This window comes from Dipodomys merriami, unplaced genomic scaffold (assembly GCF_024711535.1).
Source record: "Dipodomys merriami isolate MVZ:Mamm:240054 unplaced genomic scaffold, mDipMer1.0.p SCAF_28, whole genome shotgun sequence".
Classification (NCBI taxonomy): Eukaryota; Metazoa; Chordata; class Mammalia; order Rodentia; family Heteromyidae; genus Dipodomys; species Dipodomys merriami.
The window spans coordinates 18,999,008-19,024,740 of NW_027204270.1; the positions used below are offsets into that span (position 1 = coordinate 18,999,008).

A 25,733-nucleotide genomic window follows, 5' to 3' on the forward strand; every position below is an offset into this window, starting at 1 on the left:
ACAGGCCAATAGCTTCATGCCTGTAGTCCTACCTATTTAGGAGGCTGAGATCCGAGGATAGATTTGAAGCCAGCCTGCATAGCAGAGTCCTTGAAACTCTTTATCTCCAATTAAATCACAGAAAAAGCTGGAATTGGTGTTATGGCTCAAGTGGTAGTGTGCTAACCTTGATCAAAAGAGCTCAGGGACAGTGCCCAGGCCTAAAGTTCAAGCCTTAGGATCAACAAAAAATAAAATGGAGCTGGGTGCTGGTAGCTCATACCTGTAATTCTAACTGCTCAGGAGGTTGAGATCTGAGGATGGGGTTTCAAGGCCAGCCCCAGCAGGCCAATATGTGAAACTTTTACCTCCAGTTAGCCAGCAAAGTTACAAATCGAAGTGTAGCTCAAAGTAATAGAATGCCTGGGGAAAAAGCCAAGCAAGTGTGTGGGGCCCTGAGTTCAAGTCCCAGCACCAGCACCAAAAGAGAGAGAGAGAGAGAGAGAGGTGTAAAGACAGTTTAAACAGGGCTAGGAAGGTGTCTCAGTGGTAGAGTGCTTGCCTTGCATGCATGAGGCCCTCGGTTTGATTCTTCAGCATCACATAAGCAGAAAAAGCTGGAAGTGGTGCTGTAGCTCAAGTGGTAGAGCACTAGCCTTGAGATGAAGAGCTGAGGGACAGCGTTCAGGCCCAGAGTTCAGGCCTCACAACTGACAAAAAAAAAAAAAAAAAAAAAAAGAACATCTTAAACAACACATTTTTAATTTAGAGGTATTTCGCTGTAAAGAAGTTCAAAGAAGCTGGGCGCCGGTGGCTCACGCCTGAAATCCTAGCTACTCAGGAGGCTGAAATCTGAGGATTACGGTTCAAAGCTAGCCTAGGGGGCTGGGAAGGTGGCTCAGTGGTAGAGTGCTTGCTTTGCATGCATGAGGCCCTGGGTTCGATTCCTCAGCACCACATAAGCAAAAAGAAAAAAGCCGGAAGTGGCGCTGTGGCTCAAGTGGTAGAGCACTAACTAGCCTTGAGCTGAAGAGCTGAGGGACAGCGCCCAGGCCCAGAGTTCAGGCCCCACAACCGGACCGCCCCCCCCCCCCCCCAAAAAAAAAAGCTAGCCTGGGCAAGAAAGTCCATGAAACTCTTATCTCCAGTAAACCACCAGGAAACCGGAAATGGTGCTGTAGCTCAAGTGGTAGAGCGCTAACTTGAGCTGAAGAGCTGAGGGACAGCGCTCAGGCCCAGAGTTCAAGCCCAGGACCAACAAAAAAAAAAAAAAAAGAAAAAAGAAATAGTTCAAAGAAATGAGCTGCTATTTGGAAGTTGATGTAATTGAGGGCTAAGTTTTGTGGTATGGGGATCAAACCCAGGGCACTGTTAGGCAAGTGCTCTAATACCACTGAACTATATCCCAGTGCTCCCCTTCCATAACAGATTTTGTAGCATGTTTATATGCTAATGGAAATGATCTAGGGGGAGGACCTAGTTTTGAGTAAAGGGCGAGAACTGATAGGACAATGCTTTATTGGTAAGAAAAGTGGGACCCATTGAGGGACTGACTGGAGATGGATGGGGAGCAGCAGCTCTGTAGGAACAAGAGGGAATATGTGTCTACAGATGGGGGAGGCGAAGGAGGGGAGTAGGAACTGGTATAGTTCTCTACTTATTTATCTATCACTCAGATAAAAGTCATTGAGGGTAGAACAGAAGCCATTGTCCATCCACACCAGTGGTTGTACATATATAGTGTGTACATAATTCTGGCCTTTACCAAGTGGTTCCAGGAAGTTGAATGTTTCACCTTCTTATGTTGTACAATGTTAACACTTTTCATTCTTAATCAAATTTGTTTGGCACAGCCTGTGTTCAGTTCCCAAAGCAAATAAGCCATTTGGGCAGGTACCTTGAACCACATTTTTTGAAATGAGTTACCCTTTATTCAAACTGAAGTTAATTTTAGCCTCTGTTTAATATAGTTATTATCAAATTGTTTAAATAGGGATACAAGTGGACCCATTGCAGCAATGAGATATGTAAGAGGTTATGTTGAAAAATGAACTTTACAACTTTGTGTGTGTGTGGGGGGGGAATGGGAAGGGATGGGAAGGGGAAACAAAGGAGGAGGCAACAATGCTTAATAAGGTAATTGTAACCAGTAATTGCCCAGGTAATTGTAACCCCTCTGTACGGTATTTTCACAATTAAAAAATATATATATATATAGTTAATAATTTCATAGCCTTTTTCAGTTTCTTTACTTTCACATGCAATTGTATAAGTAATGGCTGTGGGTTCTAGCCCTTTGTTTTATTTAGAAGAATGTACTGAAGGACAGAGATATACAGCCTGTTCTGCTTTTGGCCCTGCCACTCAGCTACTTGCCTCTGAACTTCACATCTGCAGTCTCTGGGCCTCAATTTCTTTCTCTGTTAAAAGAGAAAGAATCCAGGTGCCAGTGGCTCACATCTGTAATCCTAGCTATTCAGGAGGCTGAGATCGAGAATTGAGGTTCAAAGTCAGCCCGGGCTGACATATTAAAGTATGTGAGATTCTTATCTCCAATAAAACTACCAGAAAACCGGAAATGGTGATGTGGCTCAAGTGGTAGAGTGCTAACCTTGAACTGAAGAGCTGAGGGAAGCACCCAGGCTCAGAGTTCAAGCCCAGGACTGACCCAAAAAAAGAGAGAAAGAGGTAAGTTCACAGTTCTTCAGAAAACAGATAAAACAGATCATCTCCAACTACATCATCAAGAAGTTACTTAGGTGGTAGATTCCTTGGCCCCTTAACACAGTAAACTTGGGCTTGGGAATATGATGTTGCCCCTGCATTTAAAAAAAAAAAAAAAAAAAAGCCGGGCGCTGGTGGCTCACGCCTGTAATCCTAGCTATTGAGGAGGCTGAGATCTGAGGATCGCGGTTCAAAGCCAGCCCGGGCAGGAGAGACCGTGAGACTCCTATCTCAAATAAACCACCAGAAAACCGGAAGTGGTGCTATAGCTCAAGTGGTAGAGCGCTCGCCTTGAACTGAAGAGCTGAGGGACAGTGCCCAGGCCCAGAGTTCAAGCCCCACGACCGACACAAAAAAAAAAAAAAAAAAAAAGAAAATATCCCAGTTGAATCTAAATATAACTAAATTTTAGAAATCGTGACTGTCTACTTGCTTTCTTATTGTGCCATCTCTGACTTTACTCAGTGTTATCACAGTGTACCAGGTGGATGTGTAATGTGCTATACTAACCTTTTCAACTATCCTGTGCTCTCTTAGCAGCTTTGTAGAAATGGCCACATTTTACCTCAGTCAGAAGTGGCCTGTGGGCTGGGAATGAGGTTTAGTGGTAGAGTGCTTGCCTAGCATGCATGAAGCCCTGGGTTCGATTCCTCAGTACCACATAAATAGAAAAGGCCAGCAGTGGTGCTGTGGTTCACATGGTAGAGTGCTAACTATGAGCAAAAGAAACTCAGGGACAGTGCCCAGGCTCTGAGTTCAAGATCCAGGACTGGCAAAAAAAAAAAAAAAATGAAGTGGCCTGTGTTTTAGATAGTACATATGGACCATGAGAGGGCTTTAAAGGTGGGTGTTGGTTCTTTATATATACCATCTAACCTTCCTCATTAGGATCATAGAACAGTTATCCCCCTTTATAGATAAAGAGATTGATACTCAAAACTGCCTACTGATTCACAAGATCACAAAGCTATTAATAGAGCAGAGACCAAAACCCAAGATTTTGTCTCTAAAGTTTATTTCTTTCTCCCAGCTCATGCTGTGAATAGTTTTAGTTTTTCTATGACTATTTTCCTTTTTAGGAGGGGAGGCAATGCTGGCAGGGTTTTGCTATTTGTTTAGCCCAGACTGGCTTCAAACGTGAGATATACCTGCCTCGGCCTCCCTCTTGCTGAAATTATAGGCATGAACTATCCTGGTCATCAGCTTCTTTTTTAAATTACTTTGTTGTTTTAGAGGCGATATACAGTGGGATACATACATACATCAGGTAAAAAGTACATTTCCTTTTGCATAGTATCTTCTGTTCTCTCATTCTCTCACATTCCCTCCCTCCTACCTTTTCCATGTGAGTTGCTTGGTTCACTTTCATCAATATTCAGTGCAGCCAGTAGGCTCTGCTGCTGCACTTGTTCACCCATTTTCCATTGATTCTATACCCTACCCGCACCTTCCCACAGCTGTGCACATATATACACCATATATGACGTAATGAATACAGAGTCATCAGAAAATGAAAAGACAAATTAAGAAAATGGTTCCTTTGGAGTTTGTTTCAGTGTGTATATTATATATATATTACATAAGTGTGTGTGTATGTGTATGTGTGTATGAAGAGGCGATTGGGTATTACAACTTGGTGATTTTCTTCTAAGACTATATATTCTTTTGGTCTCGCTGTATATGGGCATATATAATCCTGTATAATTTGTCATATCCCATTGGGTTTTAAATCTAACTTCTGTATATCAGGAGAACATGCACTGTTTGTCTCTAATCTTGGTTTACCTCCCTCCCTCAACATGATTTATTCTAGTTTCATCCATTCCCCTGTGAATGATATCCATCTTCCTTCCTTCTTTCCTCTTTCTTTTTTTCCTTCTTTCTTTTTTTTTCTTTCTTTCTTCCTTTCTTTCTTTCCTTCTGAGTGGTTTCTTAGAGATACGAGTCTCATGGACTTTCCTGCCTAGGCTGCCTTTGAACCTCAATCCTCAGATCTCAGCCTCCTGAGTAGCTAGGATAGATAATAGGTGTGAGCCACCAGTGCCTGGCTTGACATTATTCTTTCTAATAGCTGTGTAAATACCAGTATATTGGTATCATGGTTTTTGGATTCATTCATCTATCATGGGGCATCTGAGTTGTTTTCATATCTTGGATATTGTGAATAGTGCAGCAATGAACATGGATGTACAGGTGTCCTTGTCATATCCTGGTTCATGATACTCAGGGTAGATGACTAGGAGTGGTATGGCTAGGTCATAGGGAAGGTTTATGTTTAGTTTTTTTTGGTGGGGGGGGCGGTGTCGGTCGCGGGGCTTGAAGTCTTGGCCTGGGCGCTGTCCCTGCGCTCTTTAGCTCAAGGCTAGTGCTCTACCATTTGAGCTACAGCGCCACTTCCAGTTTTCTAGTGGTTTATTGGAGATAAGAACCTCACGGACTTTACTGCCCAGGCTGGCTTTGAACCTCGCTCCTCAGATCTCAGCCTCCTGAGTAGCTAGGATTACAAGTGTGAGCCACCCGCGCCCAGCTTATGTTTTTAGTTTTTTGAGGACCCTCCAGACTGCTTTCTAGAGAGGTTGTATTAGTTTACATTCCTCCCAGCAGTACAGTAGGGTTCTTTTTCTCCACATCACCACTAGCATTTATTATCCAAATTTAGAATATTAGCCAGTCGAACTGTGTTAAGATGGTATCTCAGGGTTGTTTTGACTTGCCTTTCTTTTACAACCAAGGATAATGAACATTTTCTCATTTGCTTCTTTGTCATTCTTCTTCTTCTGAGATGTTTCTTCTTAGCTCCCTTGCCCATTTAATGATTGATTTATTAAGTTTGGGAAAGGTTAGTTCCTTGAAGTTCCCCGTATATATTGGATATTAGCCCTTTGTCTGATACATTGGTGATAAAGATCTTTTCCCAATAGGTTGGCTGTCTTTCTAGTTTAGTAGCTATGTCTTTAGTTGTGCAGAAACTTCTTATTTTAATGTAGTTCCATTTGTCGAGTCTCTCCTATCTCTTGTGTCCCTGGGACTCTATTCAGGAAGTTCCTGCCTGTGCCTATACGTTCTAACGCATTACCAGTTTTGTTTTGGTTTTTTTTTTTGGTCATGGGGCCTGAACTCTGAGCCTGGGCGCTGTCCCTCAGCTCTTCAGCTCAAGGCTAGCGCTCTACCACTTGAGCCACAGCACCACTTCTGGCTTTTTTCTTTTTGCTTATGTGATGCTGAGGAATTGAACCCATGGCCTCAGGCATGCAAGGCAAGCGCTCTACCATTGAGCCAACTTCCCAGCCCACCAGGTTTTTAATTTTTCAAATAAACATTGTGTGTGTGTGTGTGTGTGTGTGTGTGTGTGTGTGTGTGTGTGTGTGTGTGTAGTGCACGTGTTTGCACTCATCCTCAGGCTTAAACCCAGGGTCTGAGCTTTTGTTCTCAAGGCTAGCGTTTTATCCCTTGAGCCACAGTTCTGCTTCCAGAACTTTTTGGTGTTTAATTGGAGATCAATCTCATGGACTTTTCTGCCCAGGCTAGCTTTGAACTGTTATCTTCAGATTTCAGCCTCCTGAACTAGCTACCTGTGCCCAGTTCAAATAGATTTTTTTTTTTTTTGGTTGGTCATGGGGCTTGAACTCTGGGCCTGGATGCTGTCCCTCAGCTCTTCAGCTCAAGGTGAGCACTCTACCACTTGAGCCACACCATTTCCGGTTTTCTGGTGGAGATAAAAGTCTCATGGAGTTTCCTGCCTGGCTGGCTTTGAACCGTGATCCTCAAATATCAGCCTCTTGAGTAGCTGGGATTACAGGTGTGAGCCAGTGGCACCCTGCCTTCAAATAGATTTTTTTAAATTTATTTTTGTCAGTTATGGGCCTTGAACTCAGGACCTGGCACTGTCCCTGAGCTTCTTTGTGTTCAAGACTAGCGCTTTACCACTTGAGCCATAGAGCCACTTCCAGTTTTTCATTGGTTAATTGGAGATAAGAGTTTCATGGAGACTTTTCTGACTGGGCTCTCTTTGAACCATGATCCTCAGATCTCAGCCTCCTGAGTAGCTAGGTTTACAGGCATGAACCACTGGCACCCAGCTCAAATAGATTTTTATAATTACCATATATTCCTTATCATTTTTTCTATCATTGACATTTTGAGTTAGTATAGTATACAGTGAAAATTAATAAACCAATATTGATATGATATACTGACCTTATTCATGGATTTGTTACAGTGTTTTGACCAAGCACAGTCAAAGATTCAGAAAAAAAATTTCTACACATTCATTATGCAACTCGGTTGATGTGGAGAAGTACCCAGACTTGTGTTGTTAGTTGTGTTTAAATCATTTTGTGATCTGCTGAGTGTTATTAATTTTGTGAAAACCTACCTCCCAAAAAGGAAGGTGAAAGTGAATGTGCTTAATTCCTTTCCCCTCTCCCTCTTTTCCCTTCTTGCCTTCCTTCTTGGTTTGAACTCTAGTGCCTCAAGCTAATATCTAGCCTTTCCCTCATGGCTGATGCTTTAGCCACAGCTCCATTTTCAGCTTTATTGTGGTTGTTTGGAGATTAGCATCTCTTGGCTTTATGTACCCAGGCTGGCCCCAAACCTTGATTCTCATATCACAACTCTCTTGAGTAGCTAAGATTATAGGCATGAGCTACTAGTGCCCAGCTTGGATTTTTTTCTTCACTATCAAATGTATTAACTACAAATGTGTTAATTTATTACGTGTAAGTATCCACATTTGGTTTGCTTTACTTATGTATAACATTTTCATTAGTTCCTCACTTGATTTGCTTTACTTATAGAAAACTGTTTTGTAGGTTTAATTCCTCACACCATATGTGTTTTTGGCCTATGTAAACCTTGTACTAGCTTCATTCGGGGCTGCAAGTCTTTGGGACTTGCAATTGCTGGCATTTTAATAAAGACTCCCAATTCAACCTCTTAAAGTGTGGCTTCTCTGTATGTCACTGATCAGATTCCTGTATAACATTCCCATATAACATTAATACCTATCCTTAACACTTTTCCAGTTGAAAATATAGCATCATTTGACTTTCAGTCATTGGCTCAAACTCATGAGCCTATCTTATAACTGTCAAAACAATATCTTGAGGAAGAAGCCCATTGTGTCTTTGAGAATAAGCAGTAACTTTCCTTGGACTTCTTAGCTTTCAGATCTATACACTGTGACCCTGACTGCCTACCTTCTTGACAAGCAGTCTTTGGATGCTCACAAGTTCTCTGCAGTAAACCTCTCAAATCATCCAGTACTGTTTCTGTTCATTATCAGGTCATGTTACTACTTTGTAACTGTAGTTTTTTTTATTACCATAATATACTTTCTTTTCCATGATGCCTTATCTCTGCATATCTCCAACACTATCTATATCTGTTGACTTTATGTCCTAAGTGAAATTGTGGCAGCTAATCATAAAAGGAGAAAACAAACAACTTTATCCCTGAGTTTTCTAATGGTTCCCCTAAATGACCCTATTAGATTCTAGTACAATTAGCAATACTAGGGATCAACTCCTGCTGGGTCATCTTGTAATTGTTTATTCTTAGTTGTTTATAATTAGTATCAGGCCAGTTTCTCAGGCTTTCTAGCTCTTGTCCCTTCGAGGGGTTTTGTAAAGAATCTACAGGATGTTCTGGCAGATGCTGATAGGTCATTTATTGACTTACAGGTATCAACTTGAATTCTAGGAGGCTACTTGTTTTTGTTCCAGTCCTGGGGCTTGAACTCGGGGGCTGAGCACTGTCCCTGAGCTTTTGTATGCAAGGTTAGCACTCTGCCACTTGAATCACAGCTCCATTTCCAGTTTTTCAGTGGTTAATTGCAGATAAGAGGCTCACAGATTTTCCTGCCTAGGCTGATTTCAAGCCATGATCCTCAGATCTCAGCCTCCTGAATACCTAGGATTACAGGTGTAAACCAGTAGCACCTGCCTTAGGAGGCTACTTTGTCCTTTCTAAAAAGCTCAAAAGCTAGCTTTCTCTCATCCTTTATTTCAGAGATGAACTCTTTCCTCTTCTCCCCTCCCCTCCTTTTTCAGTACTGGTATTCACATTCACTAGGTATACACTCACTGTATAGCTGATCCATGCCTTTACCATGAACTCTTAAACAATGCTTTGATTCTTCTTTTCAGATAAGGAGTGCCCTTGATAATGTCCTCTATTCCATAATTCTTTCTGGTTGTGATTTTGTGTTTAACTTGGCTTTGACTCTATCCCATTTTAATCCAATTGCCTAATCTTAAAATATAACTTGTAATTCTGTTTATATATATAAGATATAGAGTAGTTGCAATTTTTTTGTTGTTGAGGAATAGGTTCTTCTTATTCTTATAATAGGAAAGATTTCTGGGGAATGCTGTACTGGAGTTTGAACTCAGGGCCTCATGCTTGGTAGGCAGGTGAAGAAATTTATTTATTTATTTATTTATTTATTTATTTATTTATTTATTTATTTATTGGGTCCGGTCGTGGGGCCTGAACTCTGGGCCTGGGCGCTGTCCCTCAGCTCTTCAGCTCAAGGCTAGCACTCTACCACTTGAGCTACAGCGCCACTTCCGGCTTTTTTTCTTTTTGCTTATGTGGTGCTGGGGAATCAAACCCAGGGCCTCAGGCATGCAAGGCAAGCGCTCTACCACTGAGCCACCTTCCCAGCCCCAGAAATTTAATTTTTTATTGTGCCAGTCCTGGGACTTGAATTCAAGACTTCAGGTTTTTGTTTTGTTTTGTTTTTTGTTTTTGGGTCCAGTCATGGGGCCTGAACTCTGGGCCTGGGTGCTGTCCCTCAGCTCTTCAGCTCAAGGCTAGCACTCTACCACTTGAGTCACAGCGCCACTTCTGACTTTTTTTTTTCTTTTTTGCTTATGTGGTGCTGGGGAATCGAACCCAGGGCCTCAGGCATGCAAGGCAAGCGCTCTACCACTGAGCCATCTTCCCAGCCCAGGAATTTAAATTCTATGAGTTTCGTTGTTTCCTAGATAAAGTACTCCATGCTATGTGGTAACATGGGAGCACAGCTTATAGTTTACTAGCTTTGATAAGTTATCTTCCCCAACAGTATTGTACTTCATAAAATTGTACGTTCAGTAAAATGTACAACTCTTGCAGGTTTTCTAATGGATGTATACGGCTGTGTGTAGGAAAGATAAAGTTTTCTTCTACTCTCATACTACTGGGCAGCATAGGTCACTTCAGTGTCCTTAAAAGGTATAGGGATTTCTCCTCAGTAGCAAGCAGGAGTCAGTTCTGCAGCTAGGGTCACACTAGGTAGCCTGTAATTCAAGTCAGTTCTGATACCTTCTGAATGGGGACAGTTGTCAGGGCCCACAGGTTCAGGGATAGGTTGCAAGCCTGTCCCTGCTTCAGATACTAATCTCAAGCCCCTGTGCTTCTAACTGACAAGCTGTGAACTGGGGCTTCCATAGCCCCCTTTTCAGGTTCAAGTGGCTCACAAAACAGAAGAAAACATGTAGTGCTGGGTGCCAGTGGCTCATGCCTGTAATCCTAGCTACTCAGCAAGCTGGGATTGAGGATCTTGGTTCGAAGCCAGCCCAGGCAGAAGAATCCCCGTGAGACTCTCATCTCCAATTAACTACTAAAAAAAAAAAAAACAACGAAGTGACTCTGTGGTTCAAGTGGTAGAGTGCTGACCTTGAGCAAAAGAGCTCAAGGACAGCACCTAGGCCTCAAGTTGAAGCCCCACAACCAACAAAAACAAAAATCCCAACACCTGTAGCAGCTTATTATAAAGCATATAGATGAAGAGATGCATATGTGGGCAGAGACCCTGCAGGGATCTCCGTCTGTACCATTAGATATCCAGACTCTCCAGAACTCTGCTTTTAGAGCTTTTATGGAGAGTTTGTTGTGTAGCTAAGCTAATAGGCTGCATAGGGAAACCCCGCTAGATCTATCTATAGATTCTTATTATTCTCTGTGTGGTGGCATTCCTATCTCGCAGGAACAGGGCAAGACCCCTTTAAAAGAAAAATTTGGACTGGTGATGTGAATCAAGTGGTAGATTGCCAATTATCCAAGCACGCCAAGTGAATGTATGAGGCCTTGGCATATGCGTGTGTACACACACAGACACACACAATGAGAATCTTATTATCTACTATTAGACATAAAGGTCAGATAGTTGGGTGCCAGTGGCTCATGCCTGTGATCCTAGCTACTCAGGAGGCTGAGATCTGAGCATCGCGGTTCAAAGCCAGCCCAGGCAAGAAAATCCATGAGACTCTTATCTCCAATAAACCACTAGAAAAAGCCGGAAGTGGTACTGTGGCTCAAGTGGTAGAATGCTCGCCTTGAGCTGAAGAGAACAGGGACAGCACCCAAGCCCAGATTTCAAGCACCACAACCGACCAAAAAAAAAAGTCTAAAACAAAAAGGTTCTTATGACCCACCATGTAGGAGAAAAATCTAGTTTCTGTGTCTTCCTAATCAAGGAATTATAAACCAAGAACAGCAACCAGACTGTGTTCCTCCAGTCATAGTAGCCATGTGATGATCACCTAGGCACACAGAACTTCATCACCTCTAAAAAGTTCCCATGTTCCTTTCTTGTAAATACCATCCATACAGAAATAATTAGATTCAGATTTCCACAATATTCCAGTGTCTGTTCTTGAACTTCCTGTAAGTGGACATTTGTAGCAACTTCTTTCTTACCAAATGTATTTGAAATTCATCCATGTGGTTGTATCTATCAGTGCTTTGTTAACTTCTTTGTTGTGTTTGTTATCCTTGACCCATGGTCTTATTCCTGGTTAACCTTTATGAGGTGGTGGTTTTTTCTTGTTTCCTTTTCCCTCTGTCCTGGACCTGTGCTGGTTTGGGGACATGAAGGAGAACAGAGCCAGTACATTCCCCTAGGAAAAGCAGAAATCCTTCCTGTTATTTATAAAGTTCAGATCCTGGGTTTTCAAGAATACATGACTTTTCTAGAAAAATCTAGTTTCTCTGGCCTTCCCAGTCAAGGAATTGTACACCATTCTCTATCCTGTTGGAGAGAAGAGTGGGAAGTCTTGCACAGATCTGGAGGAACCTTTGGCCTTCCAAGGGAGAACATAAACACAATTCTGCCATATTTCAGTTTGGCTCTCTCCCCTGGCTCACTAGGACTTTCCTGTTTCAACACCAGGCCAGAAACTTTATGACTAACAGCATTGTTTTCACTTCCAAATAGAGTCACTTGAAAGGCACCTCACCCATTAGAACTGCAATTAACAAGTTATCAGATTAAACAGAAGATTCTGGACCTTCTCTCCTTCCTAGAAATGGAATCAAAGACTACTTCAAATGCTACCAAGGAACTATTACTGGTGTTCATGCTGTTAATTTTTAGCTGATAAGTGCTGCTCTTTTCATCAAGTGATCTTTTATGTCGATTGTTTACTGGCACTGAACAATGCCAACAGAGAATTTCTTTTTTGTTCATGCCTGTGACATCGTTACGCAAGATTTAAAAGTTTCTCATGGCCATTACAAGAGTTCTGTTGTATGACTAGTCTGTAAATGACTGGGAAGATGGTTTTAAAGGTATGAGTATAGTTGTAATTATAAAATGTGTCCCCTGGAAGCCACATGTCCCAGACAAGCTGTGTATAATAACATCAGTGGGTTTTTGTCAGTCAATAACTTGTCTAGTCTTGTTGCAAGAGGAATAAAATAGAAAAAAGGAACCCTTTCCCTTCCCCCAGAAAAATGGAGTGGGGAGAAGGAAATACCCTAAAAAATGTTTGGATTTATCATGGTGCATCCAGGGCCTGTTCTGATTAGCTAGAATCTGGCTGACTTTGAACTGCCATCCTCACATCTCAGTCTCCTGAGTAGCTAGGATTATAGGCATGAGCCATTACTCCTCCCTGAGATGCTTTTGTTTCTTTTTTTCTTTTTAATTAGTCATGAGTCTTGAACTAGGGGCCTGGGCACTGTCCTTGAGCTCTTTTTGCTCAAGACTTGGATTCTCTACCACTTTGAGCCACAGCACCACTTCCAGTTTTCTGGTGGTAAATTGGAGACAAGAGTCTCACAGACTTCACAGACTTTCTTGCCCAGACTGGCCTTAAACCATGATCCTCAAATCTCAGCCTCCTCAGTAGCTAGGATTACAGGTGTGGGCCACCAGTGCCCATCTCTACTTTTTTTTTTTTCTAAAGCATATCTTTGTGTGTAAATATATAAATGTTTATTATAGCTATTATCTACCACATTGATATTAAATTGGAAATATTCTTACTGCCTAAAGAGAAATGGATACCTGTCCCCCATAAAACCCCTGTGGTCCTTGGACCGTCTATTTTGGAGGACTGTCTATTTTGGAGATTGTTTTCTGAATGATCTTCAAGGTGTTTGTAATAAAGACAGACTATGCTTATGAAGTTTGGAGTGTTTTTCTTACTTTTCCTTTTGTTTCATCTCTCCTCAAACATGACTTTATTTCTTCCTGTTACAAAAGTATTACCTGTAAAATCAAAGCACTTTAAATTGTAACTTAGGAGTTTTTTATGTTGTTGTTGTGGTGGTTGTTGTTGTTGTTTCATTGGTCTTGGGGCTTGAACTCAGGGGCCTGGGTGCTGTCCCTGAGCTTTTTGTGCTCAAGGCTAATGATCTTCCACTTGAGTCACAGCTCCACTTTTGGAGCTCCACTTTTGGCTTTTTTGGTGACTAATAGTCTCATGGACTTTCCTGCCTGGGCTGGCTTCCAATCTTGATCCTCAGATCTCAGCCTCCTGAGTAGCTAGTATTACAGGTACATGTAAGCCACTAGAACTCAGTTTTTGTTTGTTTGTTTGTTTGTTTTTAAGGAGACTATTAAAAGTATTAGTGCTATCCTCTATGTGCCCTCTAGGTCAGCTGACTCTCTTGCTAATGTGGTATTCTGGGAAGGCACCTTTCCAAACTATTCTGGACTGGCAGAATGGTGCTTAATACACTGTCATGATGACAGCTCAAAAGCCAAAGACTTGGTCAGGGCTTTCTACAACCCAGCTTTGTTCCTGTTAGTAAAACCATTCAGCTAGAGGCTCCTATCAAAAACCACACACACACAGTGAAAATGTGAGGCAGTGTTAACCTGATCTATCTGGTCTTAGTTGGCCTTGCAGGCCAGTTTTGTCTGGAGGAACAGGTGTCTTGCATGTGAAGATAGTGTATGCTTCTTCTTGAGCTGCATACCAGTGCCTTCATCCTACCCACATTAGGCCAGGACCCTGCCACTGAGCTGCATCCCAGCATGGGTGCCATTCTGAATTCTTTACTGTCCCTTTTGACATTATTACTGTAACATAAAATAAATGGAAAGTATTCAGGGAAAAATTCTTTCACTCATAGTTTAAAGGCAGTTAGACCATGGTTTGTTGTTGTTGTTGTTGTTGGTGGTGGTGGTGGTGGTGGTGGTGGTGGTGGTGGTGGTGGTGGTTGTGAGGCTTGAACTCTGGGCCTGGGCACTGTCCTTCAGCTCTTCAGTTCAAGGCGAGTACTCTACCACTTGAGCCACAGTGCCACTTCCAGTTTTCTGGTGGTTTATTGGAGATAAGAGTCTCGTGGACATTCCTGCTTGGGCTGGCTTTGAACTGTGATCCTCAGCCTTCTCAGTAGCTAGGATTACAGGCATGAGCCACTGGCACCTGGCCCCAGCTTTTTTTTTTTTTTTTTTTTAAAGGGGGCAGTAATTTGGAGATGAGAGTCTCACAGACTTTCCTGCCCATCTGACTTACCATAATCCTCAACTCTCAGACTCCTGAGTAAATAGATTACACGCAAGAGCCATTGGTGTCCAGCCTAGTTTGTTTTTGATAGGTAGGGTCTTGTGCTTTTCCATTGGCTAGTTGGTCGTGAACTGAAGTCCTCATAAGTTCATACCCTGAGTAGTTAAGGGATTACAAGTGTGTGCCACCATGCCCTCTAGTTTTCTTTGAGATGGTACTTTTTTGAAAGCAGTGAACATAGCCATTTTCCAGGGAGTAGGAAGGACTCTCACCTTCTAAAATTTCTACATTGTTTGTCCTGGGCATCAGTGGCTCACCAAGTCCCTGGCTTTTGACACAATAGTCAAAACGGTGTTGCTTTTCAGTGTAAGCATTATTGTACATGTCTGTAAAAGCATAGAAATGTCTTCTGTAAAAGAAGATATTTACGGGGCTGGGAAGGTGGCTCAGTGGTAGAGCGCTTGCCTTGCATGCCTGAGGCCCTGGGTTCAATTCCTCAGCATCACATAAGCAAAAAGAAAAAAGCCGGAAGTGACGCTGTGGCTCAAGAGGTAGAGCGCTAGCCTTGAGCTGAAGAGCTGAGGGACAGTGCCCAGGCCCAGAGTTCAGGCCTCATGACCGGACCCAAAAAAAAAAAAAAAAAAAAAAAAGAAGATATTTACTTGCACATAAACATTTATGAAATGAAAATTTTCTTGAGAGCTGAGGTCTTTGGATGGCTGCATGTACAAAGTACATCTTTGGGCCATCTCATCAAAAGACTTATATTGCCCATCATGACATTTCAGATGGCTACAGTCACAAAGTTGTATGTACACAATTACCAACCACAGTGATACATGCTTCTACATTTTGATCTAATCTTTGTGTGTGTGCTGGTACTGGGGCTTGAACTCAGGGCCTCTATGCTCTTGCTTGGCTTTTTTGCTGAACATTGGTGCTCTACTATGTGAGCCATACCCCTACTTCCAGCTCTTTTTGGTGGTTAATTGGAGAGAAGAGTCTGATGGTCTTTCCTGCTTGGGCTTGCTTTGAATCGCAATCCTTAGCTCACAATCTCCTGAGAAGCTAGGATTTCAGGTGTTAACTATTGACACTGGTGACTTCTGGTTCAGTCTGTTCTTATGAGCTTTGTCATATTCAAACAGCAGTATTCCCACTTGACTGTGGCGAATTGGCCTGGCATGAACTTGTGTATTAGTTTACCTTCTCAATAACAATAGTATCCTACTGCATGCATTGTATGATGTAACACATTTAATTCTCATAGCTTGTTTATGAATCAGGAAACTGAGGCAGAGCAAGATCTGGTATTGACTTGAATTTCACAGCCACTTTAAAAGCAGGGCTGGGATCTGATCCCAGGTAAGCGTGCGTGCGTGCATGCGTGTGTGTGTGTGTGTGTGTGTGTGCGCGCGTGCGTGCATGCACACGCGTGCATGTGTGCTCTCACGCACATGTGCGTGCATGCATGTATATATGTATGTATGTGTATTAAGGCAGGGTTTTACTAGGTAGGGTTGGCCTGTAACTTGGTATGTAGCCTAGACTGGCCTCAAACTCCCTGTCCTTTTGTCTCAACCTCTTAATTGCAGGGATTACATTTATGCTATCATGCCTAGCTAGCTGCAAGAGTCTATATAGTTACTGTGTTCTGAAATTGAGAATTTTTCTGATTTTAGAATGTAATACAATGTGTATCTACCTTTGTAATGTCTGTGGTAGAATCTGGGGCACTACCTTAGAAGCAAACCTAATACTTCTGAATCAGTACCTATGAATATTTACTCAAAGCTGATTCAGTAAAGATTCTATATAGCCTCATCATTTTGTATAAGGCTTTTTACCACTGAATTTTGTTGTGTTAATAGTTTTTCTGAACTCTGAGGATTTTGGAATTTCAAATAAGAAATTAAGGATCTGTACTATACATGGACTTAAAAAGCTTTCATCAGGGACTGGGAGGGTAGCTCAGTGGTAGAGTGCTTGCCTCGTGTGCTTGAGGCCCTGGGTTTGATTCCTCAGTACCACATAGCAGAAAAGGCTGGAAGTGGTGCTGTGGCTCAAGTGGTAGAGCGCTAGCCTTGAACTGAAGAGATGAAGGACAGTGCCCAGCCCCAGAGTTCAGGCCCCACGACCAACAACAACAAAAAACGCCTTCATCAGATGAAGTGACAGGAAAAGAATTTGTATTTCATATTTTTAAAAATTGACTTAGCTTTTCTCCCATCACAGGAAGCAAGTGTCATCTTTTGGAAGGTTTAGTCAGTGCCTCAGCTCTTAAGCTCAAGGCTAGCGCTCTACCACTTGAGCCACAACACCACTTCCGGCTTTTTTCTTTTAGCTTATGTAGTGCTGAGGAATTGAACCCAGGGCCTCATGCATGCAAGGCAAGCGCTCTACCACTGAGTCACCTTCCCAGCCCTGGCCTACATAATTTTTGTGTGTGTGCTCCAGTACTGGAACTTGAACTCAGGACCCTTGAGCTCTTTGTTGTTTTTTGTTTGTTTTCTCAAGGCTGGTACTCTACCACTGGAGCCATGATTCTACTTTTAGATCATTGCTAGTTAATTGGAAATAAGAATGATCCTCAGAACTCAGCCTCCTGAATAGCTAGGATTCCACACATGAGCCGCCAGTGTCCAGCAAGGCACATAATTGTGATTTTTAATAATTGGGGTATCTTTCATTTTCATTTGTCCAGTTATATTAACCTCTAGAAAGGCAATCACTGAAAATGATTTTAAAATACTATTTACAATTTTTATGCTGATTGGCTGGGAATGTGGTTTAGTAGTAGAGTGCATGCACAAGTCCCTGAGTTCAATTTCTCAGAACCACATAAATAAAATTTTTTTTAAAGTATGCTGATTGTCCAGCACACATTACAAATGGTCATTTGGTTTGTTTTCATGGTTGGTAGCTTTGGGAGATCCTTGGTCTGCTGCTTCCTTTACATGCCTGATTGCCAGCATCACAGATCTAAATCCACACTTTAGTGTGGAAGGTTTAAGTCACTGTTCTGAAATCTGTTATTTTTTTTTTTCTATCATAGCATTTGTGAGTCCAAGTAGGGAGTAGGGACTTGAAGCTTTGTTTATTATTTCCAAAATTAAGGTATTTCAGAATGACAGTAACATCTTAATTAGGGAATTTCCCCTGGAGGAGACAAAAGTTTTCTGTCCTTTTGTTGTTGTTACAAATGCATGAAAGAAAACAATAGGAAGAAAGGTTTGCTTTGGCTCATAGTTTCAGTCTAATATCCCTTGGTCCTGTCACTTTAGGCCTGAGAAGTCTTGGGACATTGTGACTATGGGAGTATATGGCAAAAGGTACTTGTCTCATGCCAGTCAGGAAGCAGAGAACAAGAAATAGTCCCCAGGACATACCCCCAGTCACCTACTTCCTCCCACCAGTTCCCATCTCTGAAGGTTTCCATCCCTTCCCCATTAGTGGATTAATGCATTAAGTCAGGGCCCTCATGATCCAGCTACTTCCCACTCAAGCCCCCAGCATATTAACCTTTGAAGGACACCTTAGTTAAACCATATCAAGAACCAACCAAGGTAAGTTGGAAACTGTTATATTTAATAATCCATACAGCTTTATGGGATAGGAACCTTCATCTCTGACTTCAGGTGAGCAAATTAAAGCTGAGAGAAGCTAAGCAATTTTAACTCAGGTTTCTTTGTGTTAATTATAAACATATATAAATCAGTGATGATTTCCTCTCAGACCTGCAAATGCTGCTTTGTCTCTGCCTATCCCCTGTGTTTTATAGATTGTATCCTATTTTATCTTTCTTCAAGTGGAAGATGAATAGTAGATGGCCTTGTATTGTATTGTTGTGAAGTCCTGAATCCTAATCCAATTATTATTGATTTCTTCCAGGGTCCTATCCTTCTCCCAAAGCTGGAGCCACCCTCGTGGTGTACAAGGACTTGCTAGTGCTCTTTGGAGGCTGGACGAGGCCAAGCCCTTATCCCTTACATCAACCAGAGAGATTTTTTGATGAAATACACACTTATTCTCCATCTAAAAACTGGTAAGTTGCAATGATACGCTCCTTTAAATCTGGGTTGTGGGGAGATTTTTTTTACTTTTTTCTTTTGCCAGTCCTAGGGCTGGAACTCAGGGCTATTCCTGAGTTTTAGTGCTTAGTCAGGGCTAGCACTATACTATGTTGAGCCACAGATTCACTTCGGTTTTCTCTGTTTTCTGGTGGTTAATAGGAAATAAGAGTCTCAAAGACTTTCCTGCCCCAGCAGCCTTTGAACTGTACTCCTCAGATCTCAGCCTCTTGAGTAGCTGGGATTGTACGCATGAGCCACCACTGCCTGACTCTTTTTTCTTTTTTGTAGCTTTTTTTTTTTTCCCCCCAGGGCTGAGGACCAAACCCAGGGCCTTGCACGCGCCAGGCGGGCGCCCTTCCGCTGGGCTAAACCTCCAGCCCCTCTTTTTTTCTTTTTTAAGGCAGGATCTCCACCTATAGTCCAGGCTAGCCTTGCACTCACAATCTTCCTACCTCAGCCTCCCAAGGGAAGCAGGTATATGTCATCACACTGTGTTTAAGGTTTTAAATCAATGTCTTTTATCTTTTTAGTCTCTAGAATCTCTTTTAGAATTTGATGATAGCTGTGGACTTTTTTTGTTGTGGGGAGGTTATACAGAGATAACTGCTTACAGTTTCAAAGGATTTACACAGAGACCCTAAGTTAAAAACCTTTTTTTTGCCAGTTCCAGGGCTTGAACCTAGGGCCTGAGTACTGTCCCTGAACTTCTTTTGCTCAAGGCTAGCACTGTACCACTTGAGCCACAGTGCCACTTCTGGCTTTTTCTGTTTATGTGGTACTGAGGACTCGAACCCAGGGCTTCATGCATGCTAGGCAGGCAAGCACTCTACCACTAAGCCACATTCCCAGCCCTACAAACTCTTTTTTTCTTTGTCATGGGGCCTGTACTCTGGGTCTGGACACTGTCCCTCAGCTCTTCAGCTCAAGGCTATCTACCACTTGAACCACAGAGCCACTTATGGCTTTTTCTGCTTATGTGGTGCTGAGAAGTCAAACCCAGGGCCTCATCATGCATGTGAGGCAAGCATTCTACCACTGAGCCACCTTCCCAGCCCTACAAACACTTTTTTATAGAGAAAAGATAGATTTATTCTTCTTCCAAGAGAAAATGAGCCAACCACTAGTGGTTCTTGCCTGTAATTCTGGCTACTCAAAAGTCTGAGATCTGAAGATCTCAGTCAGTTCAGAGACATCCTAGGCAGACAAATCTGTGAGACTCTATCTCCAATTAACCAGTAAAAAGCCATAAGTGGAGGAGTGGCTCAAGCAATAGAACACTAGCGATGAGTGGAAAAGTGAAATATGAGTAAAAAAGTGAGAGCTTGAGGCCCCGAGTTCAAGCCCTAGTACTGGCATGCACATTTATGCATACACATAAGCACACACCCTACAACAAAAACAATAAGTTAATTAATGACTGTGTGGAAGTTGTAGAAGCTTACTCCCTCTGATTAGTGTAGATCTGGTTGCTTTCTTTACTTGCCACATCTGCAAGACAGAATCAGTTATTTTTCAGCCATGTCTTGGGTTGTCTTTTTGTTGTTGTTGTTGTTGTTGTTGGTTTTGGCGCTTGAACTCTGGGCCTGGGCACTGTCCCTCAGCTCTTCAGCTCAAGGCTAGCACTCTACCACTTGAGCCACAGCGCCACTTCTGGTTATTGGTGGCTAATTTGAGATAAGAGTTTCATGGACTTTCCTGCCCATGCTGGCTTTGAACCGTGATCCTCAGATTTCAGCCTCCTGAGTAGCTAGAATTACAGGCATGAGCCCAACTAGCACCTGGCTTAGATTGCCATTTTTAATGAATGCCTGCTTAACCACTTTTTGCCTTAATCTTGTAAAGTCAGAGGCAGATGATACTGACTTCTGGGCTTCCTCTTGTCTGTTTATACTAGGTGGAATTGCATTGTAACAACACATGGGCCACCTCCTATGGCTGGTCACTCCTCCTGTGTGATAGATGATAAAATGATTGTCTTTGGTGGCTCTTTAGGATCCAGGCAAATGTAAGTAAATACTTTCGGGCATAAAGGTCAGAAGTGTGAACTAGTCAGGACTGGTATTTTTGAGCATGATTCTAATTAACCCAATGAGTTATTTTACCTTACCTTTCAATTCTTTGGTGCTCTAGTCACAGACCAAGTTATGTAGAATCGCTTCCTGTTGGATGTGTGGTAGGACCTAGTTGGAATGGAGCCTTCATTTTGATTGCTGTACTGTGCCTGAAGAAGTCTGCCTCCCAAGAAGTGAGGTGCATCATTGACAGGACAGATGGAAATTGTAGACTCTCCAAATGGGATAGGTTGTGGGAGAATGGGTTAAAAGCCAGAGAATCGTAAGGTTCTCCATCTTTATCCATAACTTGCCAGAGTCAGCCCTGGCTATCTGGTTCAGCAGCAGCCGCCGCAGGAGTTCTTGTTTTCCCTTGCTCTGGAGGTGATTAGCTGTCAGTAGTACAATCATTGCAGACCTAAGCCTGTTCTCTTCAACACCAAACTCTCCACATCACATTTTCAGAAGTATGGAAAGATGAAAGGCACTGCCTTCCAGATGAGAGGACTAGAATTTAACTTTGGGCGCTCTCATGCCTATGCCCAGTGTGTGAACAGTAGACCTTAAAGAGGTGACTGGTAGAGACTGCCTTCTGGGACTCTGGGTTACCCTGCTGCTGTCTTGAGAACTGGAGATGCACCTGGTCCTTGATAAAACTGCAGCTCTTGTTAGCTGTCTGAAATTACTTTTCGTAGTTAGAATCAAAAAAGCTTTTAACTCCCTGGACAGTGCTTAAGCTGCCTTTTGAATTTTTTTCCCCTTTTCCTTGTGGATTTTGTTTTTGAAGGGTGATAGTGTGACCAATAACCATTTCTGGCTAGCACCAGTTAACTTATTCTTTCATTATTAGTGTGTGAGATACAGCTCAGAGGAGGCCTTAAACCAGCTCTATAGATAGTAGCAGTATTTCTGTTTGATAGTGAGAGATAAGGAACTCAGAGTTGAAGAAAATGATGTTTCTTGTTGAAGCCGTGGAGCTGGTATTCAGCTAGTCTTTCTGGTTCTAAAGCATCTGAACTCTGGAGAATTTATCCAAAGCTGCTTCCATCCTGGACAGCCTGTGTATGTGAAAATGGTACAAGTTCACTGGCTAGCCACAGGTATAAGAACTCCCATCACCAGTGTGGTCCTTTAGTTCCAGCTTCCTCATCTTTCTGTCCTTATCTCACAGGAGCAATGATGTCTGGGTTCTTGACCTTGAGCAGTGGGCATGGTCCAAGCCGAACATCTCCGGCCCCAGTCCTCATCCCCGAGGTGGCCAATCTCAGGTGCTCGGGAATTAAATAACTATTCAGCAAACACTGTAGCATCTTTCAGTTAGGACGGGAGAGGGAGGAGGGAGTCAGGTAAGATGCCAGTTTGTACTAAGGCAAAGATAATTTATCATTCTTTTTTGCTACTTTTTTTTTTAACCTTCTGATGGGTCATAGTATTTATAATGGCTTTTACTATGCCTCTCCCCCAAAGTATTTACTATTTCATTTCTTAAAAGAATCCTCCATTTTTTTTTTTTTTTTGGTTGATACTCTCCTGTTACTATTGATTAAATAAGAAAGAATGTATCCACTCAAAAGAGTATGAATGTACCCATTCAGGCAAATCATCAGTAATTTGTTCAAAAGATCAGAATTGACATCGCTTGTGGAGCAGGAGAGATTATGATAACTAGAATACTCTCCTCTGGGAGCTGGATATTTTATTTTTAATGTATCACTAAAGTGTGGAAAGTCAGATGCCTTTGTTTTATGTGTTTAAATTTCTCCCCCTCCTCAGATTGTCATAGATGATGCAACTATCTTAATCCTTGGAGGGTGTGGCGGTCCCAATGCTGTGAGTATTGTTTGTGCCACATTCTCATGCCTGTGCTACAGTGTTTAAAACTTGCTTACCCTGTCTTACATTGTGAGAGTGTGAAAGCTCTTCATGTGACAGCATGATCCCCTAGAGAATGCCTTTCTACTTTGCATTTGCTGTCCTTTTCTGTACTACTTTTAGGTATGAGGAGATGCCTTTAATCAAAGACACTTGTTCCTTGAATAGGTCTGTCTGTCTGTCTGTCTGTCTGTCTGTCTCTCTCTCTCTCTCTCTCTCTCTCTCTTTCTTTCTTTTTCTCTCTCTCTCTCTCTTTCTTTCTTTCCTTTCTTTCTTTCTTTCTTTCTTTCTTTCTTTCTTTCTTTCTTTCTTTCTTTCTTTCTTTCTTTCTTTCTTTCTCTCTCTCTCTCTTCTCTTTTCCTTTCTTCCTTTTCTTTCTCCCTTCCTTCCTTCCTTCCCTCCTTTCTTCCTTCCTTCCTTCTTTCTTTTCTCTTTTCTTTTCTTTTCTTTCTTGGGTCTGGGCGCTGTCCCTGAGCTCTTTTGCTCAAGACTAGCGCTCTACTACTTTGAGCCACAGCTTCACTTCTAGTTTTTGAGTGGTTAATTGGAGATAAGAGTCTCACAGGGACTTTTCTGCTCTGGCTGGCTTTAAAGCACAGTCCTCAGATCTCAGCCTCCGAAGTAGCTATGATGATAGGTGTGAGCCACTGGTGCCCAGCTGAATAATTGTATCATTATTCTTTCTATTTCCTCTTTAAGCAATAAGGTTTACTGCTATCATCTTTTTTCAAAGTGGAGAAGACAGTAGAACAGAAAAATCGATTACCAGTTACCAAAGTACACACTGGATATGTTTAATATTCAGAAAATTAGGGAGCTAGGAGTGTGACTCAAGTGGTAGAGTGCCTGTTCAGCAAGCACATAGGTTCAGACCCCAGTACCACCAAAAAATTAATTGCCTCATGTAGAGTTACGGATATTATTTCTCCCCTCCCTGCGATTCTCCTCTGCCCCCCAAACACAGGAAGCCTAGTCACAGTTGACTCGAGGGTCACCAGCACAATTCCATGTCAGGACACTCAGTGGTAATGCAGGCACAACTGAATGAATGAAAACCCTCTGAAGAGTCCCAGGCAACACAGCTTTAAGACTGTAACTCTGTATGTATGTTGTAGCATGTATCACACCTAAGCCCTGTTGTTGCTCCTTTTTCTATAGCTGTTCAAGGATGCTTGGTTGTTGCATATGCACCCAGGTCCCTGGGCCTGGCAGCCACTCAAGGTAGAAAACGAAGATCATGGAGCTCCTGAGTTGTGGTGCCATCCAGCCTGCCGGGTAAGTGGGGAACTGACACACCAGCAGGGAAGGTCCCAAACAAAATTACTTCAGCAAATTTCAAAGAAAATTTGTGCACAAAAGAGGTAGATGTTAGCCGGGCGTGGTGGCTTATGCCTGTAATCCTAGCTACTCAGGAAGCTGAGATCTGAGGATCATAGTTCAGAGCCAGCTGGGCCAGGAAAGTCCATGAAACTCTTATCTCAAATAAACTACCAGAAAAACCAGAAGTGGCACTGTGGTTCAAATGGTAGAACAGTAGCCTGAGCTAAAGAGCTGAGGGACAGTGCCCAGGCCCAGAGTTCAAGCCCCATGACTGACTATATATATATGGGCAAATAAATAAATGAACCACTAAATGGGAGACATAAGTGGCTCTACCCACCCTAAGTCCCATGTTTAAGCACCTTTTTGTCTATGAAATATTCCCCAGAGTCCCTCAAACAAAAATTGATCCTCCCTTCACTCCACCCCTGTTCTGTGGCTATAGCCAATGACTGTGCATGTCACACTATAGCACCCATGTTCACGTGTCTCACCCATCCAGCATAGAACACAGAGTCTACAGATCATTTTATCTCTGTATCGTACAAAACAGTAGCTCATTCCAGATGATGGAGCTGAGATGTTTTAGAGTTGAATGATTAAATTGTAGAAGAAGCTGTGAGCACAAGTCCTTTGTCTTCTAGGTGGGACAGTGTGTGGTGGTCTTCAGCCAGGCTCCTAGTGGGAGAGCCCCCCTCAGCCCCAGTTTGAACTCTCGCCCATCACCTATCAGTGCCACTCCTCCAGCCCTGGTCCCTGAAACGAGAGAGTACCGCTCCCAGTCTCCAGTAAGGAGTATGGATGAAGTGCCATGTGTTAACGGCCGCTGGGGAACCCTGAGGCCCAGGGCTCAAAGGCAGACACCCTCAGGTTCTCGGGAAGGGAGCCTCTCCCCTGCCAAAGGAGACGGCTCTCCCATTCTCAATGGTGGGAGTTTGTCTCCAGGAGCAGCAGCTGTCGGTGGGACTTCCTTGGACAGTCCTGTGCAGGCCATCTCTCCAGGCACCCCATCTGCCTCTGAAGGATATGATCTGAAGATGGGACTTCCTCTGGCCCCGCGTAGAGGGTCATTACCAGATCAGAAGGATCTGAGATTAGGGTCAATCGATCTGAATTGGGACCTGAAACCTACTTCCAGCAGCAATCATGTGGATGGCATGGACAACAGGACAGTTGGGGGGAGTATGAGACACCCTGTGGAACAGACCAATGGTGTGCATACCCCACCCCATGTGGCCAGTGCCCTGGCAGGGGCCGTCTCTCCTGGTGCCCTGCGGCGGAGTCTGGAAGCCATCAAAGCGATGTCATCCAAAGGCCCCTCGACCTCTGCAGCACTAAGTCCTCCTCTTGGGTCTTCTCCAGGCTCCCCTGGAAGCCAGAACCTGAGCAGTGGAGAAACAGTGCCCATCCCTCGCCCAGGGCCAGCCCAAGGTGATGGACATTCCCTACCTCCCATTGCCCGCCGCCTGGGCCATCACCCTCCACAGTCCCTCAATGTTGGCAAACCCCTATACCAGAGCATGAACTGCAAGCCCATGCAGATGTACGTGCTAGACATTAAAGATACTAAGGAACGGGGCCGCGTGAAGTGGAAAGTATTTAATAGCAGTTCTGTGGTTGGACCTCCAGAAACCAGCCTGCACACAGTGGTACAAGGCAGGGGTGAACTCATCATATTTGGAGGACTCATGGACAAAAAGCAGAACGTGAAGTACTATCCTAAAACAAACGCCTTGTACTTTGTGCGTGCAAAGAGATAATGTGTGCAGAACCTTTTTCCCTTTCTGTGGCTTTTAATTTGGAATTTTCCAGTGTGCAAGCATTTGGACTGAGACCTGGGGAAACAACAGCCTTTGTCTCATAGCCAAAACTCAACTCCAGCTCCCAGCCTCCCTCCATTAATAAGAAAAAATTATATATAAATATAAATATATATATTATATAGCCAACTCTGTTTACACAAAAAGAGAGACCTCCGTCCTGGTTCA

General features: G+C 42.9%; 1 protein-coding gene across 1 annotated transcript in view; it reads left to right on the plus strand.

The window, feature by feature from the left end:
- The window catches only part of Fbxo42 (F-box protein 42), a 68,082-nt gene extending 42,349 nt beyond the window's left edge, over positions 1 to 25,733 (plus strand). Inside the window, exons 6-11 of the mRNA XM_070037853.1 lie at positions 18,321 to 18,474; positions 20,397 to 20,507; positions 21,725 to 21,821; positions 22,327 to 22,383; positions 23,584 to 23,700; positions 24,390 to 25,733. Coding sequence (XP_069893954.1) covers positions 18,321 to 18,474; positions 20,397 to 20,507; positions 21,725 to 21,821; positions 22,327 to 22,383; positions 23,584 to 23,700; positions 24,390 to 25,505 — 1,652 coding nt within the window. The 3' untranslated portion in view covers positions 25,506 to 25,733. The remainder of the gene's footprint in view (positions 1 to 18,320; positions 18,475 to 20,396; positions 20,508 to 21,724; positions 21,822 to 22,326; positions 22,384 to 23,583; positions 23,701 to 24,389) is intronic.